Source organism: Artibeus jamaicensis, unplaced genomic scaffold (assembly GCF_021234435.1).
Source record: "Artibeus jamaicensis isolate MK-2021 breed Jamaican fruit bat unplaced genomic scaffold, CSHL_Jam_final scaffold_612, whole genome shotgun sequence".
Lineage (NCBI taxonomy): Eukaryota > Metazoa > Chordata > Mammalia > Chiroptera > Phyllostomidae > Artibeus > Artibeus jamaicensis.
In genome coordinates, this window is record NW_026522049.1 from 10,357,714 (window position 1) to 10,377,611 (window position 19,898).

A 19,898-nucleotide genomic window follows, 5' to 3' on the forward strand; every position below is an offset into this window, starting at 1 on the left:
CGACCAGGACGTGTGAGGCCAGGCCTAGCCCCGGGAAGCGTGCCCAGCCTTTTTGTCCCAAATCCCAGACCAATGGCGGGCACCCCAGGCAGCCGCCCAGGGATGGGTGTCTTCCCAGAGCAGCCCCAGCCGAGACTCTCTGTTACCTCCCTGCCTCCCTGACACCCACTCTCCCCCTCTGTTCCTGTATCTGCCTATGGATTTTATCCTTCTCCCCGCCCCCCCCTCCTCCTTAGCAGGAGCTTGAGGGCCACCTGGTGGAAGGTTTTATTTGCGAGGACAGAGTTTGGCCTCTAAAGCAAAAGGTGGTGTGGGGGGAAGCAGCTGAGACAGCAGCCCAGGAGAGAAGCGGGTCTCTGCTTCGTGAGCACACAGGACAGACCTGCTTATCAGCTGCTTGGCGCTCTGCACCAGGAGTCTTTGCTATGACACAGGCTAAGCCATTTATTTCACGCACAGGTCCTGGGCTGTGCGTGGCTGGTCATAGTGACCTGGGGATGCCAACGGGTGGGGTTCCTGGGGGGATCTGGCTGTCCCTGGGTTGGCTGGGGGATGGCGGGGAGAGGGCCAAAGTAGGCAGCTTGCTTGCAGTGTGGGGATTCCGAGCCAGGCCTAGAGGAGAAGGCACGGGCATTCCTGTTCAGATTTCAAGTGGGAAAACTTCAGCCAGGTTGCACGGACTCCACCAGTCCTGTCCAGGCCCCCGCTGCGATCCCGAGGGGGCTGAGTCCTTTACCGAAAGGCAAAACAGGGTGGCCCAGATGGGACCAACAGGGACAGTTTCTCATGTAAAAATCCACCCATCCATTGATCCTCAGCGGTGGCCTATTGTTTTCCTAAATCCAGTAAAATCCTCTGGTTGGTGGGGATGATGGAAGACAAAAGATAAAGCCTCACCTTCCCCACGGTCAGCAGGCAGCGGGCGGGACTGGCCCCATAGAGTTGGCGGGCATGCCCAGGCCAACAACATGAGACTGGTTAAAAACCGGATGATACATTTCTAAGGATTGCCGGGCAGCGCTCACAGAACTGAAGTAGATCTGTGTGTGCTGATGTGGACAGACCTCTCCAATACGGTAAGAAAAAAGCCAGGGCCCTGGCCAGGTGGTTCGGCTAGTTGGAGCATTGTCCCGTCATACTCCAAAAGGCTGTGGGTTCAGTCCCCAGTCAGGACACGTACCTAGGTTGTGGGTTTGGTCCAGGGTTGAGGAGCTTATAGAAGACAACCAATCGAAGCTTCTCCCTCTCTCTTCCTCTCTCTTTAAAATCAATGCACACATCCTCAGGTGAGGATTTAAAAAAAAAAAAAAAAAAGAAGCAAGGGACAGAAGAATGTGGTGACTCAGAGGTATCAACAGCCTACCTGGAACCTCAGTGCAGGTCAGTTCAAGGCAGCCCCTCTGCATGCTCACAGTCCTGGGGGCTTCCATGCCTTGGTTTCCCCCTCACTTGGGCATTTCGGAGCAGCGTTCATAGGGAGAAAGGCAACTGTATGCGCAGATAACACAATTCTGTACCGAGAACCCAACCCACCTACCCCCGCACAGCTCTCTGTCTTCATGCACATGACCTGACTGTTCTGTTGTCACCGCAGCACAGCTTTGCTATTCCACCAGACTTCTGCCCGGCAGACAAACCTCCTTGGTCATTTCTGGACCTTCTCACAAGACCTGTCCAACAGATGGTCACCTGCTAAGAAACTGAGAACTCTTAGAACTCCTCACCGGAAAATCTGGGCCTTGCGGCAATAACCAGCCCTGACCTGTTACATCGGGATCCCAGCGGACCCTAACCAAGCTGTAGCAGTGAAAGGCCCATGAGCCAAGCTCGCAAACTCTCCGTACAAGCCGGCATTGGCCTCGTCCCTCTGAGCACTGCTGAGGCCTCCCTCTCTGGGAACACTGCCTTAGCCACAGGCTGCGACAGGGATGTTTGGGAGCCAACATTTGGCAACAGATTTATGCTGAAATGGGTGTAAGAATGTATCTGGAGGATGCGATGAGATGTGTATCTGGCTGGTGTAGTTCGGTGGATTGACTGTCATCCCGCAAACCAAAAGGTCGCCAGTGTGACTCCTGGTCAGGGCATGTGCCTGGATTATGAGCCAGGTTCCCAGATGGGGCACTGATATTTCTTTCCCAGTTTTTTTCCCTCCCTTCCTCTCTCTCTGAAAATAAATAAAATCTTTAATTTTTATTTTTTTAATAGTGCTTCCCTTTGGGAGAAACACCTCAGAGAGAACTTTTCACTTTTCAGTTGATATATTTTTATATTATTTTTGCATTTGAATGTTTTAACTATGCATGTGTTTTGCTATTATTACTATTATTTGTAAATGGCAATCGGGATTATCTGATAGTGAGATTATGGACTCTTTTACAAATATATTTGGTATTAAAAGTTTTTATGAAAACAGAAAAGGCTGTGGTCAATAACGCCAGCTATCTCAGAAAGGGAAGGACTTAAGAGCTGCTCTTTCTTTTTTATTTTAACTTTGAAAAATTATAATATACATACAGAAAAGCATACACATCATAAGGGTACCATTTGATGATTTAGCACAAACTGAACACATTCAAGAAGCACCACTACCCAGAATGTTACTGGTACCCCAAAGAACCCTCTCCAGGTACAGCCCCTCCCCCTCCCCTCAGGTAAACGCCCCCCTAGACTTTCCCATGGCGCTGAAATCATTAGGTATGTATTCACTTTCCATTAGACTCTTTTGCAAAACATTAAGATTACAAGAAGAAGTTGCATTGTTGCAAGTACCAGCGTGTTCATTCCTGGGGATCTCTAGTATCCCAGAGTATAAACATACCACAGCTTCCTTGTCCATTCTACGGCTGATGCACATTTGGGGAGTGTCCGGTTTGGGCTATTATGAACATTCAGGGGCATGCCTTCGGATACGGACCTAGGAGTAAAGCTGCAGGGTTAGAATACATATGGGTGTCCAAGGATGGCAAACCATTTTTCAAAGCAACTACAACTACACTCCTACAGCAGGGTGTGACTTCCGATTGTTCCATGTGACAGCCATTTGGTACCATCAGTCCTTCTAATGTTTGAAAGATTTTCCTGTTTATTAGAAATTTAGATGCAGTGTTTTCTATAGTGTCTGAGTGGGTTGTATTTTTCTTTCTTTCTTTTTGTAGGAGTTCTTTACACATTCTGGATATGAGCCCTTGGTCATTTGTAAGTGTTGCAAATATTCCCTCCCACTCTGTGGCTTGCTTTTTCACTCCCTGAATGGTATCTTTTCAGAAAGAGAAGTTCTTTATTATCATTTAATTGGATTCATTAATCTTTGCCTTTTGGATACAGCTTTAAATTTTGTTTTGTTGAAGGCTTTGCCCATCTTAATAAGGTCATGAAGATGTTGTTTTATGTTTCCTTTTGAAAACTTATGTATTTTTACCTTTCATATTTAGAGGTACAAAAAAACCTGGTATTTGTTTTGTGTATGGTGTTAAATAGGGGTCAAGTTTAATTTTTCTTCCTAAAGCTACTTAACTGACCATATGTGCATGAGTTTGTTTCAGGATATTATACAATTGTTTTTGTTCTGTTTGTCTATCCTTATACCAATTTCACACTGCTTTGCTGCCTCTTTATAATTAGCCCTGGTATTTAGTAGAATAAGTTCTCCCATTTTGTTCACAAAGTTGTCTTGGCCAGTCTTGTTCCTTGGCATTTCTGTATAAATCACACACACACACACACACACACACACACACACACACACACACACATGCAGTATGTGTGGAGGGGCTGCATTTACATCTGTAATAACAGTTTTCATTTCTCCCTTTTGACTCTTGTAATTTTTATTTCTTGAAATATTCCCATGGCTAGTTTGAAAAATATAGTGTTGAGTATATTCAGGTTGATGGGCATCCTTGCAGATACTGGACATTCCTGTCTCAGTGATAAACCCAGGGAAAAAGCTTTCGACATTTTGCTATTATAGCATTCCATAATGCCAGTTTCATGCTTTCTGAAGATGCTATTTATCACATTAAGAAAGTTCCTACTTATCCATAAGATGATGTTTTTGTTTTTAATGAATTGATGTTGAATTTTATCTAAGGCTTTTAAAGATATGACTTTTTCCTTTGTTCTTTTTAAATGATGAATAGCATTGATTTTCAAATAGCAAATCAAACCCAAGTTCCTGAAATAAACCCCACTGTTTATCACGCACTCACTATCTTCCTTACTCACTGATGCATTCAGTTTGCTTTGGGTTCGGGCTTTTGTACCTACGTTCATGAATGAGTTTGCCTTTAATTGTTTGGGGTTTTGTCTCCTAATATTCTTATCAGATTTTTGTTAGTATCGAGGTTATAAAAGAAGCATGGAAGTGTTCTCTCCTTCTGTCTCTGGAAAAGTTTGCATAATACTTTTGTTAATTCTTCCTTAACTATTGGAAGAATTCACTGGATAAGCCATATAAGCCTAAAGATTTTTTTGGTGGGGGAGACCAGTTTTATAATTTCAGATTTAATTCTGTTTTATATAGAAGACTATTTAGGTAGCTATTTCTTCTTGTGCTCATTTTGTCAAGTTGTATTTTTCTAGAAACTTACACATTTTATTTACACCTTCAAATATATTGACATGGTTGCTCACAGTATTCTCTTACTATCCGTTCAATGCCTGCTTTACCTATCATGACAGATTTACTTTGGGTTAACTAGTCTGTATCACCGCATCCCCCCGTCCATCAGCTCTGACCCTGCTAGTGGGAACAAAAGCAGGTGGGGACAGCTGACTGCTGACTGCTCTTCAGAAGCACCAGACTGGGTTAAAAATGCAGATTTCTGGTTCTCACCCCGGAAGTACTGAATCAAAATGTAGAACAGGCAAGGTGTGTTTTAAGCTCCGTAGGTAATTCTGATGGACAGCTAACTGAACCATCGATCTAGACCCTATTTTCTCCTCTACCTCTGAAAGGAAGGCACAGAAAAGGGGGATGAGAAAACACCTTGAGGATCAGTCCTTTTTCTTAGTACTAGCGTCACAACAGTGCCTTGTGCCCCAGGGCCCAGGTGCCATGACGCAGGTTAGAGTCCTACCCATAGGTGTCTGTCTGTCTACACTATGCATGTCCAAGAGGCTCACCCCAGTCAAGACCAACCCACCACCTCTCGCCTGGTGCCTGGTGCCCCGAGGCCAGCAGCCCTAACCCCCTAACTTGGCTCTGTGCCCTCTGATTCCCGGCAGGGCATTTCTACTGGACACGCAGATGGTTTCCACAACTAGGTGAGACCAGTGATGATCTCTCAGAAGCCAAGCAACGTGTGTGCTGAAGCTGCTCTGTCCCCATGCGTGCTGCTTTCTGTCTGTGTTTGACTGTAAGTCACTACCATTACAGTGACATTGGTGGCGGGGTAAACTGCATTTTCCTAAAGTCAGCTGGCATAGTAGGAGCCCCATTTCCTGTAGAAAAAGAGGTTACTTTCAGATCAACACCAAAGCCCTAAAGGATGTCGCAAGCACGCTCATCTACCTTTAAGAGGCAGTTCAGCGCCCTAGCTGTATCAGAGATGGTGGGAACTGGCATAGCAATTTTACCTTCAACATTCAAGTATGAAAACAACTGGAGGGTAGAGCAGCAAATAAGCAATTTTTTTACCTTAAGAAGACAAGAGACGAGACCAAAATAAATCAAAGAAAAAACTCTGCTAACTAAAAACATTAAAAAATAAAATCTTAATGTGCTCTTCTTCCACCAAAAAAGAATAATATAATATTAATAATTCAACAGTTATGCCCTTAACTGAGTGGAGGCACTTTAGATTATAAAATAGCATTATACATACAATGCATTATACTCATTAAAAGCAAATATTATGTAGAGAACAATTCCTCAAAAGGGGATTCTGTTGGGGAAAGAATCCTGAAGGGTTTCAGTTTGGGTTTTGCTTTAACCCGAGGTTTCGAAAATATCTTTTTAGGAAAAGAAAGTGCAGATACCTTCACTGCGCACTGTGCTGTCCTGCTCCGGGGCCGCAGCCCGTGCCGGCGGAGCCTGTTTGCTTTAAGGTCCCACAGTCCTAGCTCTCACTTGGCTTTAACTACGGGCCCTGAGTGAGACAAGATGAAGGTACACAGTATGAGCACAAAGTACGGAAGACTGGGGGTTGGGGGTAGGCTGCATACTCTGCACAGGCTCCTCCTCTGCCAGGCTGGGTCTCTCCTCAGTCGGCAGAAACCTAAGACGTCCCTGGGGCCCATTCTGCCTGCTGGGCTCAGGAGACATGTCCCTGTGGGGACCCAGAGCATCTCCTCTCCATCCCCCCGGAGATGCAGGGGGCCCCAGGGGCTGTCACTGACTCTAGCACCTGCCCTTGGGCAGTCTTGGGGGTATTTCTAGCCTCTCTGATCTGTTTTACTATTCTCCACTCTGACTGGGCTGGACAGCAGAGATTAAGTAGAGTGCTCAGGCTTTCTGGGTGATAATGGCTCAGTGAGAAAATGGTACCCCCGCCCCCCACACACACAGGCCCCCCAGGTGGGCCCTACGGCATGCTGGGTAGCTCTGCTGGCCTGAAGAGGGTGCTTAGGGCAGCAGCAAGAAAGGTCCCCTTCTAAAGAAAAGAATGAGAGACCCACACAAAAGGAGGAAACACAAGGCCCAAACTCCCTCCCCTAGGCCATTGGGCCCGAGGGAGGGGGGAATCTGAGAATTACCCTTGGGGACTGATAAATAGTTACCGAATATAATGGGAACAGCCTTTTGGGTATTTGTATTTCCAGGTATTTCCAGATACTTTTAATGGGAATTCTTTTAAGACAGTGGTTGTCCGTTCAGGCCATTCCATGCCAAGCCTAGCCAGAGTTTCTGTCTCGCAAACAGAGCTGGAATCGTAGTGAAAAGAGGGTCAGGTGACAGTTGCACCACAGCTGACAGCAGGCACTTGCAGTCCTGCTGTCTCTTGGATCCCTGCTCCAGTCCCGTGAGGTGGGCGGGGCAGGCACTACTATTCCCACAGGAGAGATGAAGCGCCAAGGCATGGGAGGGTTTAAATGACAAGCCAGGGACAGGAAGTGGCCCAGGGGCCTGGAAGCCTGGTCTTCTGGTTTGCTGCTTCTGTCCCTGCTCTACTGCCACCTCTAATTCATTTTTGGGAAATGAGCTGCTCTCTGTGGCCAAACATACCAGGAGAAAGTGGGTTAACTTAGCACACTTCTCACACCACCTTAGGATGAGCCAGGCAGGAAGGCGAAAGGCCCATAGCAAAGAGAGTTCCTGAAAAGGCCAATGTCTCCAATGAACGAACACAACAGTTAGAACCAAAACATTTCTCTGGAGAGACCTTTGAAATCTTTGACCAGTCTGAGTCCTAACTGCAGTAAATCCATGGAAACACTTATATTTAACATTTTAACACAATTCAACAACATTTTGTTAAATACATTTGAAGGGGGGTTAGAAAGAGGAAGGGCAGAATTCAGGGTCCCTGGGAGTCCTGTGGGCCACCATGACGAGGGGCAGCACTTCCGGCTCCCAGCAGTCCTCACCACACAGGGTGCCCAGGACCTACGTGGGCTTCGAGCTAACGGCCATGCTGGCCATTGGGAATGAGGTTCCTGTCGGTCCCAAGTCCATTCTTCAAACAGTCTTTCTCTTTGCTTTCGGTGGCCTCTTCCTTCTCCTCCTTCTCTTCTTCCTCATCCTCTTCTTCATACTCCTCCTCATCATCACTTCTCACATCCTGGATGTTCTAGACAAAGGAAAGAATGGGCTATGAGTGACAGCCTTCTAGCAAGTCTTGAGCGAATAAGCAAACCAGTGGGCCCAGTTCACAGGTATGTCCACTTTCAAACAAAACCCACTGTCTGAACAATGAAACATTCACTGAGACAGAACACATCATGAGTCACAAAACAAACCTCAACACACAGAACTGAAACTATGCAAAGTGTGTTTTGGGTCATAATAGAATTAAACTAAGAGTCAATATAAAAAATGTAATAGGAAAATCTCGAGAACTTGGAAAGTAAACAATACACAAACAATGAATCACAAAGCACATTTCAAAAAATATTTTTAAATATTTTGAACTAAAATGAAAACACATTTTAAAATTTGTCAGATGTAGCTAATGTAGTGCTTATAAGAATATTTATAGCATTTTAAATGTTTATATTAGAAAAGAAAAAAGTTTTAAATAACTTGAGCTTCCACCTTAAGAAGCTGGGGGGGGGGGAAAGAGCAAAGTAAGCCCAAAGAAAGCAAAAGGAAGAAAATGGTAAAGGTAAGATGTCAATAAAACCAGAAACAGTAAAAAAAAAAAAAAAAGCTACAAAACCAAAATCTGGTTCTTTGAATATATCCATAAAATTGATAAATCACTAGTGAGGCTGACCAAAAAAACAGGGAAGGCACAAATTATCAGAAAATAGGAAGGGGAAATGGCTGTCGATACCACAGACATCACGCACACACAAAAATAACAAAACACTACGTACAACTCTCTGGATATATGTTTTATAATTTATATAGATGGACCAGTTTTTCAAAAACTACAAACACCAAAATTCACTCAAAATGATATTATAGGAAAGCCAAATGATCATATAACTATGAAAAAATAAATTTGTTGTTTAAAATCTTCTGAAAAAGAATTATATCAAGTCCAGATGGTTTCATTGGCAAATTCTGTGAAATGTATAAAGAAGAAATAATACCAAATCTCCACAATGTCTTCCATAAAACATAAGAGGGAAAACATCAATTTTTTATGAGACCACAATTACCCTGACACCAAAACCAAAGACCATGTAAGAAAAGACAACTGCAGACCAATGTGTCTCATAAACATAAACATAAACATAAACATAAACATAAACATCCTCCACAAAGTATTCCAAGTTAAAACCAGGAATGCATAAACATAATAATACACCACAATGAAGTAGGACTTGTCCCCATAATACAAGGCCAGTACAATATTTAGAAATCAATTAACGTAATCTATTATATTAATAATCTAATAAAGGAAAAATAAATGATTATATCAACTGATGCAGAAAACTGTATGACAACATTTAACTTTCATCCACAATAAAGACAAAAACCTCAGCAAAGAATGGAAGCTCACATCACACTTAACAGTGACTAACTGAATGCTTTCCCCCAGGCACAAGGCAAGGATGTCCACTTTTAACACTCCTGTTCGACATTGTATTGGAAGTCTTAGTCAATGCAATAAATCAAAAGAATAAATGTCAAGCAGATTGTAAATAAAGTGCCCCTACTTGCAGATGACATGATTACCTATAAAGAAAAATCCAAAGAATCTTTCCAAAAACTCTTAGAATTAAAAAGTTTAGCACTAAGCCTGCAAAATATAATATTAACACAAAATCACACACACACACATACAGTATTGATTTCTAAACACTACTGCAGCACTCAGAAAAATGTCCTCAAAGATATTAGGCCCGCATTCCTGGAACTCGTGAACATTCCCTCACATGTGATTAAGTTAGGGCCTTGGGATGAGAAGATTACGGCAGACGAAGCTTTGACACAGAGGAGGCGAGTAGGAAGACAGGGTAGAGAGTGAAGTGATGGAGCCACAAGCCGAGGGATGCTGGCAGTCACTAAGAGTTTGAAGATGCAAAGAACAGATTCCGCCCCGGAGGTCCCTGGGGGGAGCCAAACCCTGCTACACCTCGATTTCGACTCAGAACTGAACATAGACTTCTGGCCCATAGGAGTGTAAGAAAGTAAGTTTCTATTGTTTTAAGACTCTAAGTTTGTGGTGATTTGTCATAGCAGGCACAGGAAACTAACACAACTAGCAATGTCCAACTAAAGGCTGAAATTTAATAATCAGTAATGTTTACAATAGTTCCCAAAATAAAACACTTAGGTATAAGTATAACACAGCATATATAGGATCTATATGGAAAACCTCCAAAATTCTGTTGAAAGAAATCAAAGAGCTAAATAATTAGAGAGACATACTACATTCATTGGTAAAAAAATTTAACATAGTAAAAGTGTTAATTATCCCCAAATTGACTTATGGATTCCACAAATATCAAAATTGCAGCAAGTTTTCTTGTACATATAGACAAGCTGATTCTAAAATTTATATGGAGTCAAAGGAACCAGAATGTAAAACAGCTAAAACAATTCCAAAATAAAAGAGTTGAAGGATTCAAAGTACCCAATTTGAAGACTTACTATGAAGTTACAGTAACCAAGACTAAATAGTATTGCACAGAGACAAACACACAGATCAACGGAACAGAGAACCTAGAAACAAACCCATGCAAATACGACCAACTGAGTTTTGACAAAGGTGAAAAAGCAATTAAATGAAGAAAGAATAGTCTTTTCGACAATGGCTGAAACACTGAGAAATCCATCAGCAAAAGATTAATCTCTGATTGGAATGTCATACTTTATATAAAAGTCAACTCAAAATGGATCACAGATCTAAATATAAAACAATAAAACTTTTAGAACAAAATCCATGACCTTGGGCTGGGTGATGATGGGTTCTTAGACATGGCACAAAAAGCCTATTCCATTAAAAAAAAAACTTCATGAAAATTAAAAATTAGTACACTATGTAGAGAATCAGAAGACAAGCTGAAAACTGGGAAATAATATTTTCAAATCTCATATGTAACCTGTATACATAATAAAGAATTCTCAAAACTCAACAAGAAGGAAAAAACAAAACCATTTAAAACTGGGCAAAAGATGTAAAAATAGACGGTTCTTCAAAGAGGACACAGGATGTCAAATAAGCTTATGGAAATATGTTCAACCTCATTGGTCCTTAGGAAAAGACACATTAACAATATGATGCAACAGAACTACAGATCTCAGCCAATAGAACAGCTGAAAGTAAAAGCACTAAAAGAACCAAGTGCCAATGAGGAGACAGAGTGGCTGGAAGAAAACACACGCATTGCTGATGAAAAGACAACATGGTACAGACGCTTTGGAAAACAGCTTGACAGCTACTTATAAAGTTAAATATATCTTTGGTGCATATCTCAGCAATCTTTTCTCCAAGTATCTACCCTAGAAAAATGAATGTTATATTCTAACGAAACCAAATGTTTCTAACAGCTCCGTTCATAACTGCCGAAAACTGGAAGCAACCCCAGTGTTCTTCGACCAGGCCCATCCACACAATGAAATACTGCTTACTGATGAAAAGGAACAGACTATGGACATTTATAAGGTGCACGAATCTCAAAGGCATGCTGAGTAAAAAAAGTTAGTTTCAGAAGGTCACCTCCTCTATGATGTACTATGGGGATGGAGGAGAGGTGAGTGTCTGCCAGGACCTGGGGTGGCAGAAGCAGGTATTTGGGGTGATGGAATCCTTCTGTACTCAGGTTATGGTAATGACCGCACAAATCTGTGTCTGTGTTAAAATGCATAGACTGCCCACAGAAAATGAGAATCTGTTTTACTGATAAGTTTTAAAATAAACCTTAAAACTACTTCTTTTTAGAAAACCATCAATATGATTTTCCCAGTAAACATTGCCAGAAGACTTTTGCTGTTGGTAATTAGGATGTTTACTCTTTTCTTCATGCAGGGACTCCTTCGAGGACAATTCTTAATCAAGAACTATGTTTCTCCTCTTCTCTTGTGGTGTTCTCAAAGCTGGGAGGAAAACCCTTGGAAGAATCTCATTGCTCCTGCACAAGGAATTGCGACAGATTGGACTTCATTGTGAAAGATAACAGATGGTGCAACTTATTAAGACAATACTGAGAACTCAAGCCCTGGGCGAGGCAAGTGTCAGGCGTGATCCCTCACCCTCCAAACCAGCTCCCAAGCATCTCTATTGAACCCAGACTAGGGGAAAAAAAACCCAACAAAACATGGACAGAGGCCGTTTCCTCACACATCGTCTCTTAAGGTGACATCCACGACCACATGAGTTATTTTTTTCTTTTGTGACCCGCAGATTAAAACTGACCACTTGTAGAGGTTTTCAGGGAGAGGGGAGCATATGTAACCAAATACCTCCCTCTGTACACAATCTCCACACAAACCTGGCTTTCGTAAAGGACCAAAGCCTGCCACACATTCTGCTGGCTTAATCGTGGAAATTCACTTCACAGGTTCTGCTCTGCCCATCTCCACTTTTCCACAAAAACACAGAAAGGGTCTCAGAATACACAGACTCATCAAAAACGCTGAAGAATAAACTTGGCGTCTCATCAGTTAAGATGCATCTGAGAAAGGCACCCACTCTCTGATGTACTGGGATCCGGGGTCACAGGGCTCCCCTGCAGAGGGAGTTGGCCAGGAAAGGGCCTCACTTGGCTGACATTTGCTTTCATGGACAGGGCCCCTTGGGCCTTCTTTTCCTTTCTCAAAAAAAATTTTTGTAGGGGAAATTTGAATCAGAACAAAGAAACTGATTTCTCTCCAGAAAAGCAGCTCTCCAGGACTTGCAGAGCCACTTTGGCTGAGAAATAAGCTGGTGCTCAAGAGTGCCCCCCATCGCCCTGAGCCACATCCTCCAGCAGCCTCACCTCGAGGAAGAAGTCCTGGACTACATGGAGCCCTTTGGAAACTTATGGCATCTCAGAGTTACAAAGGGTGGGGCACTACTGACTTCTAGGGAACAGTGGCTGGGGCTGCCGGCCATCCTCCAACATGCATGACGTCTAAATGGGCTGCCAGACTGGCATGTCGGCGAAACCCTGTTTATAATTATCCAAGCCCAGAATCTAATTCCCCTTTACATTCAAGCACAGTAATTCTTGCATGGTTTTAATATATTCTCAATTTTCCAGGAATGCAACTATGTACATAAATCAAAGGAAGACTCTACTTTTTTTTGTTCAGAACTTCACAGTTTTGGAAAACCAAGCCACTGATGGCAAGACTTGCAGTGACATCTGAGTCCCCCAAGCCACAGTGTGCCTGTTCAATGTGTGAGCAGCTGCCCCGTTCGCAGTTAGTCTGCACAGAGGCAAAAAGCATCTGTCGCCTTCAGCATCCTGCTGAGTGGAGCCATGCACATATGTTACACATGAAATGCATATTTATCAGAAACGTCTTTCATCTTGTTTCTTTTTCATTACAGTTGGACACCATATTGCTTTTTGAAATTATGGTTGTAGGTGAGTCACGTTACCTCGAAATTTGATTTCAGGCCAGTGCTGGGGGTGAGGGTCCAGCAGGATTAAGAACCATGGCCCAAGATGTTGAACCAGGCCCCGGGAGGGTTTCCTGGGGGTGGGGGTTTGCTTGGTGGATGTGTAGGTGGTGGCACTTTACTCATGCTTGAATAATGTAAATTGGAAAGTGTGCAATTTAATTAATAAAACCCAATATGATGTTCAATGTTATCATGTATATGCCATCTATTCTACAACAGTAACAGCTAGGAAACCCTGACAGGATTTTTTGCAGTGCCCTAAGACTACTCAGTGCCCCACCTGTTCGCCCCTCCCTCCCAACCCCTGGTAACCACTGACCTTTTTATTGTCTCCGTAGCTTTGTCTTTACCAGAGTCAAACAGTATTTAGCCTTTTCAGATTGTCTTCTTTTACTCGATAATGTGCATTCGAGTTTCCCCCTTTCCTTCATAACCTAATAGCTCACCTCTTTTTAGTGCCAAAGAATATCCCATTATCCTGATGGGCCACGGTCTGTGTATCTATCACTCATGGTGGGGCATCCTGGTTGCTTCCAAGATCGGGCGATTAGGAATAAAGCTGCTAGAAACAACCAGGCAACAAGCACCCATGCGCTGGGCAACCCGTGTGCTAGACGAAGCAGTTAGTGTGAACAGTAACATTTCCTTCTCACAGCAACCCCGGGACACAGGAGCCATCCTCCCTATTTTAAAGAGAGGAGCATGAGGCTCAAAGGGGTTCAGTAACTATCACAAGGCCACACAGCTAAGAGACGCAGATGGTATGAAAACCCTGATCTAAGCTTAGACACCTGAATCATGGTGCTCTACAGACCTCTGCTGGAGTCACCTGCATGAAACCTGGAAAGACAGGACACTGAGGTCGGTGCCCAGCAGAAGAACGCCCTTCTCCTCTCCTCCTGCCAGGCTGAGCACCACTGTCTCATCACACCTTCGCCCTCCTCTGACTTTGCCTTCGTGCCATCAGGACCGACTCTGAAGCACTGAATGTGAAGTAATGAAACTCATCAGCAATCAGAAGTGCCAACCAATCTTTTTGTGTGTGTGAGACCAGCAGTGGCATGTTCTATTCTATTTTATGTTTTAAAAAAATGATGGGAAAAATCTATGAAACTGATTTGGCACCTTTTAATGACTTGTAGCCCCTAGTTTGAAAATACTGGCTAAAGTATTCTAGGGGGAAAAAAACAAGACTTTTCTAATCAACTGAAATTAAAAAAGTTTGAAGTCTAAGTCACATACCATACTCTGCAAAACACCTTTTTACAACAACTGCAGATCTTTCCCCGTAATCTCAACCCTCAGGAGAAATCGAGAACAAGTCACACTTGCTCTAGGGGAACAAGGAATCCACGTGTTGCTGAACAGCAAGCCACAGTGTTTTCTGAAACTCTACCTTTCTGCACCAATGGAGCACCAAGGCGGTGCCTGAATAAACAGCTGAATCCCTCTCTTGGGATCAGCCAGCTTTTCCTGTATCGCCCTTCCCTTTTATTGTTCTAGTGTTCTATTGTTTTAGTGTTCACCAGCATCCTTTACTCCCCCACTTCTTAATTGTCACTGGGCTGGTGGAACTTGTTTTGTGCAAATTGTTGGCCCTGAATCCTCCCACAAATCAGTAAAGGCTCGAGAAAGTACATGGGCAAAGAAGGATCCAAAACCTTTTTTGAAGAGTGATGGGTAGACCTGGGCCTCAGCAGCCGAAGGGCTGTAGCTACCTGGTCCACAGCTGTCGCACTGGGCAAAGCTCACCACAGTACAAATGCTCACCATCCTGTACTAGACTGGCTCCCCCTTGGGGTCTCATTACAGAGACCACATTACTACTTCGAGAACTTCAGATAATTTCTTTCTAAAATTAGCAAAGACACCTAGTATTCAACTGAATTCTTCCCAGAAATGACCTGGGTCTTCTGGAATACAGTATTAACAATATTATTCATTCCACAATTGGAAGTGGAGAGATATACTTTTTTGCAAGGCCTTTTAAGAGTCCCCTTCCCCCTTTGCCATAAACTCCCTTTGATTATGCAAAATGATGGTTAAAAAGAGAAAGAGAGAGAAGTTACTTGTGTGCTAACAAGGGGAGACCTTGTTATTAGTCTTATTAGGGGCCCGGAGCCCCCACATCACTCCGGGGAGTGTCGTCAGCGGGGCACTCCCAGCGCAGAGAAGACGTTGCTCTGAGGGTGGGGTTGATGGAAACACAGCAGCCTGAGAGTGTCCCCGATGCTGAGAGAAATAACACACCCTGAAACTGGGACAGATGACCTCCCACGGATTAAAGCCACGTTGAAGCCAGCATCCCCCCCTGAAGGGCATGTCCTAGGGGCAGGGCACAGGGCTGGGCTGGATCACATCCAAAGACTTGTAGGCAAGCACTGGAGCATCACTAATACAAAGGATGCATGTCCAGCATTTCCTGAGTGTCCTTTTCTTTCAGAGGGCCCGTGAGAAAATGCTTAACACTCTTTTGTTACATGCTCACTTGCTTTGGCTGGTGTCAGATCTCTTAGACACAAAATATGGGGACCATGACCATAGACCTGGCTCCCTCCAGTCCTGAGTAGGAGTGAAAGCAGTATCTCAAGTCTTGTGAGTCCTGTAGATTTTGGCTCAAAAAAACATGCCCTAAGCCTGGCTTATTCGTGGTTCCCAATCTTTGTGACTGGTTTGTGTACACAGAATGCCTTCTCTTGAATTTCAGAGCCAGACTCAAAAGTGGCTTTTTAAACTGTTCCAATTCACCAGTGCGAAAACAGGATATGTTCTATTTTCCACTGATGGTTTTTTTTTCATTACACTTGCTGCTATCAATGTCTCTACAATATGTTCCTTAAGAAATGATCTCATTTTGCTAAGGCTTAAGGGCTTTTGAAATGATCTTCTAAGAGAAAAAGAAAGCTTTAGGGCCAGCTGGATTCCGGAGAGCGTCTGGTTAGATATGCTCATTTTCCAGATGACATTAAAGCTGTAGGACGGGATGCCACCCAGCTGAGTGACAGGGCTTAGTGGCAGCAGAGCTTGGAACTTGATAAAAATGCAAGGATTTCTTTCATGTTCTCTATATTACCTAAAAATAGATTTATAATGCACCAGACTCTGGTAATCACCAAACTGTGACAGATATAAGAAATGATTGGACTTCATAAATGTAATTTGCTTCAGGGACTTAAACCATTAAAATCAGCATATTCTCTAAATTGCCCCATTTTGCGACCTTTAGAAACAGCTTTAGATTCCACAGCCTGAAAGTTCCACAACTCTAACTAAGCAAAGATATGAAAATCATTCTGAAAAACATCACTAGGACTTAAAAAATAACCATAGCAAGACAGAGGATTAAGTATATATCCCAGAAAAATGTGTTAAAATTGAAATGTTAAAGTTCATCTCAAATGTTAACGTCCAACAAAGAACTCATATGCACCATTAAGAAGGAAAAAAATCTAACGTGACAGGAAAGCAGGCATTTCACAGATGAGGCTACACTATTGACTGATAAAGTACACAAAATGTTCCATCTTAGTAAGCACAAAAGGGCAAATTGAAATGAGACGAAATCTCATGTTCACCAAACTGGTAAACATTGAAAAGTCTGATGATACCAAAAGCTGGAGAGGATGCAGGGTGCAAGAGACCCTGAGACACTTCATCTGAAACAACTGCTTGGCCGCAGCTCGTCCGTTTGGCTCAGCAATTCCACTTACAGAGAAACTCTCCCCTTCGGCCCCAAGGAGAACTACGTGAGGACATCTGTGGTGGCAATGGCTGTACACAGGAGGATAGACAGACTGAGGAATATTCATTTGATGGGGTACTTGTCAGAGAATGGGTTTCGCAGTCCTGGTCAGAAGTCCAAAGTTACTTCCCAGTCCAACTAGAAGCCACTGTGTAGCACTGTCCAAGGTACTGCTACCATATCGGTGACCAAAACAAAGTGCCCGTCCTCAGAGAGCTTCTGCTCTAATGGTTTACATGCAACAGTGTTCCCTGCTGCCGAGCAGAAGAGGCCAGAGGGGGCCCAGGCTGGTCACAGGTGGAGCACTCAGGGACAGGAGCACCAGTGGCTTGGATTGGAGCAGTACATTTGAGGTATAGGGGATATTACACAAAAAAGGACAGCACCCAGAGGGATGGAAGGGACGTTGAAGTTCATCTACTCTCATTTTTATCTGGTGCTGATATGAGCAAAAGATGTACACCCTCCCCACCACACACAGCTCTAGGAATTATAGTAAAATTGTCCAAAAGAAATCTGTGTACTTGCTGCTAACATCAATCAATGGTTCAAACATGTAAAGACAGTTCACTCTTCTTTGAGCACAAGGCCCTTTCCTTTGGTTCACCCTCACATGTACAGCATCAACCCCCAGCTGCATATCTCACATACTCCCACCCACAGCTACACTGTGTGCCTAACTCAACCGGGCCACTCAACTCACTCACGGCTTAGCTCTTTCATCTCTGCCCCCTCCCCAAAAAAAGTGAATATGATAAATCTAAAGTCACCCCTGATGTCTACACCTTGGCTTTATTTTTATGTGATTTTTTCCTCATATTTTAAGATTCCAGAATATATAACTCTATCAATTAATTGGGATTTATCTATTAGTGAAGGTAACTATCTGGCCCTAGTTTGTATTCCTCAAAAATTATTGCAAGGATGCTAATGTAGACTTTCTGCCCAGCACTCCCATACACCTCTGGGAATAACATCTGTAACTGTAGTTTCAATAAGTCGTAGTCGTGTGTTTTAAATGCTTTAATGAAACTCTGTGCTGGGGAATCTGTGGTCTGCAGTCATGTCAAAGCCCAGGAGGTCACGAATGACTCATACTGTCCCACTGCTTCTTCAATGGCTTTGCATTTAAACCCATAGTTGGCAATGAAACAAAGAACAATATAATAAGCATTTTATGCTGTTCTGAAGGCAAACTTTTTGCTTTAACTGTATGAAAAAGTGCATTCACTCAAAGAATTCAATTTTCTAAACTACTATCAAAATACATTCTTTTTTTTTAATATTAGTTCTTATTACCCAAGTTGACAGGGTCACAGAAAAAAAACAATTGAGTTTTTCATTTTTGCTCCTCAAAGAAGCTGCATTAAGTTTAAATTGGGTTCTCTGAGACCTGGCTAAAGTACGTGGAAATTTCCTGTTAGTTATCTAGAATATGAGTTTTCTAGACTGTGCCTCTCAAACTTTAATGAGCTTATTAAGCACCGAGAGCTCCTGACAAGACACAGACTCTCTGCAGAAGTCTCTGCTGGGGCCCAAGACGCTGCATTTCCCAGCAGCTCCAGGGGGTGTCCAGGCTGCCCCAGGGCTCATGGTCCAGGCTGCCGGTCAGCCCCCACCCCTCGGCCCTCGGGCTGTTCGTTGGACTACAGTCTCTGCAGATCGCCACGCTCTGTAAAATGCAGTTGTTGAAGCAATTTGTTTCCTAACGGCCTTTCAAGTTTTAAAATTTCATGATTTCAAATGAGTTTGATTTCTTTAGTCTCTGTACATCAGGGGTCATTTTAGTCCTGAAAGACAATATGAAATACCAGCATGCCTCACTGTCCATAACAGACAGTTGTTTAAAAATAATTAGTAAACCATCTTGTAAAATGAGTCGTGTCTTCAGTTCTCTGGAGAATGCACTATTTATTTAGGAACTGTGTTTTTCTACAAAGGAAAGAATCTCCAAGTGCTTGTTTCAGCAGTCTAAATTTTCATTTACAAGGACTGCTTAGCACAGGACATCTGTGTAACACGAACGTCTACTGCTCATCAGCATCGGCAGAATGGGAGCATCTGCTGGGGTAACGTCCACCCACCCCATGGATGTGGGGGAGAGCACAGCGATCTCTGCTTGTTTGCCGGCAGACCTGGGGGGGGCGTCCTGGACAGGTGTCCAGTGGTGGAGCACACACACAGCTGGTACTGCAGCTCTCAACCCAGCGGCTCCCAGCCCGAGGAGGCAAGTGAGGATCACTTGAGTCAGAGGAAGAGGAAGACTATCAAAAGGCCCAACATCTGGGTCCCAACCCCACAGGTTCTGATTAACTGGTCTGAGCTGGGACCTGGCCTGTGTTTTTCTTTTAAGGCTCCACCGCTCGTTCTGGCCCATTGCAGTTACCATGGCCAGTATGTACCACGTTGATCTGAAATGAAAAGGGGGCATCCTGGGAGTTCTTCTGGCTGTGGGCACTAACCTTTATTCTGCATTAGTCTTAAATATGGTTTCAGTCCTCCCTTGGTTAAACTACACATCAAGCAAAATAATAACCATTTTTTTCTCATGAGCTGGCCTATACAGAATATTCATGAATCCCTTTAACAGGCCTTTTAGACAAAAGGTCCTCAGAAACGGTTAAGCATCTGTCACCAAATATCATGCTTACCCATTCTTAAACAAAAGGCTCACACAATGAGCTGATCAGGCAAAATGGTTTAACAAGAAGGAATGTAACTTACAATGAAAATCACCACCACCACCAGACAACCCCCAAACAGAGGAAGTGTGGCTCTGCGCACATGAAAAAAACTTAAGAGTCTATTTTAATCCATTTCAGGCTCAAAATGAATTAACAGCAACTTGGTACAAACCTCTGCTATGTATGGATGGAAGCACTTTTCACCTGCCTCGCTTTGCATTAGTCAGTTCATATCTAGAAATCGATGCTCACTGAGAGGCGAATCTGGATAAAGTGACACAAGAGAGTGGCCAGGCAGGTGAAGAG

General features: G+C 43.4%; 1 protein-coding gene across 1 annotated transcript in view; it reads right to left on the minus strand.

Annotated features, from left to right (window-relative positions):
* Positions 1-6,650: 6,650 nt before the first annotated feature.
* CERS3 (ceramide synthase 3) overlaps positions 6,651-19,898 on the minus strand; it is an 85,939-nt gene continuing 72,691 nt past the window's right edge. Inside the window, exon 12 of the mRNA XM_037145884.2 lies at positions 6,651-7,733. Coding sequence (XP_037001779.1) covers positions 7,566-7,733 — 168 coding nt within the window. The 3' untranslated portion in view covers positions 6,651-7,565. The remainder of the gene's footprint in view (positions 7,734-19,898) is intronic.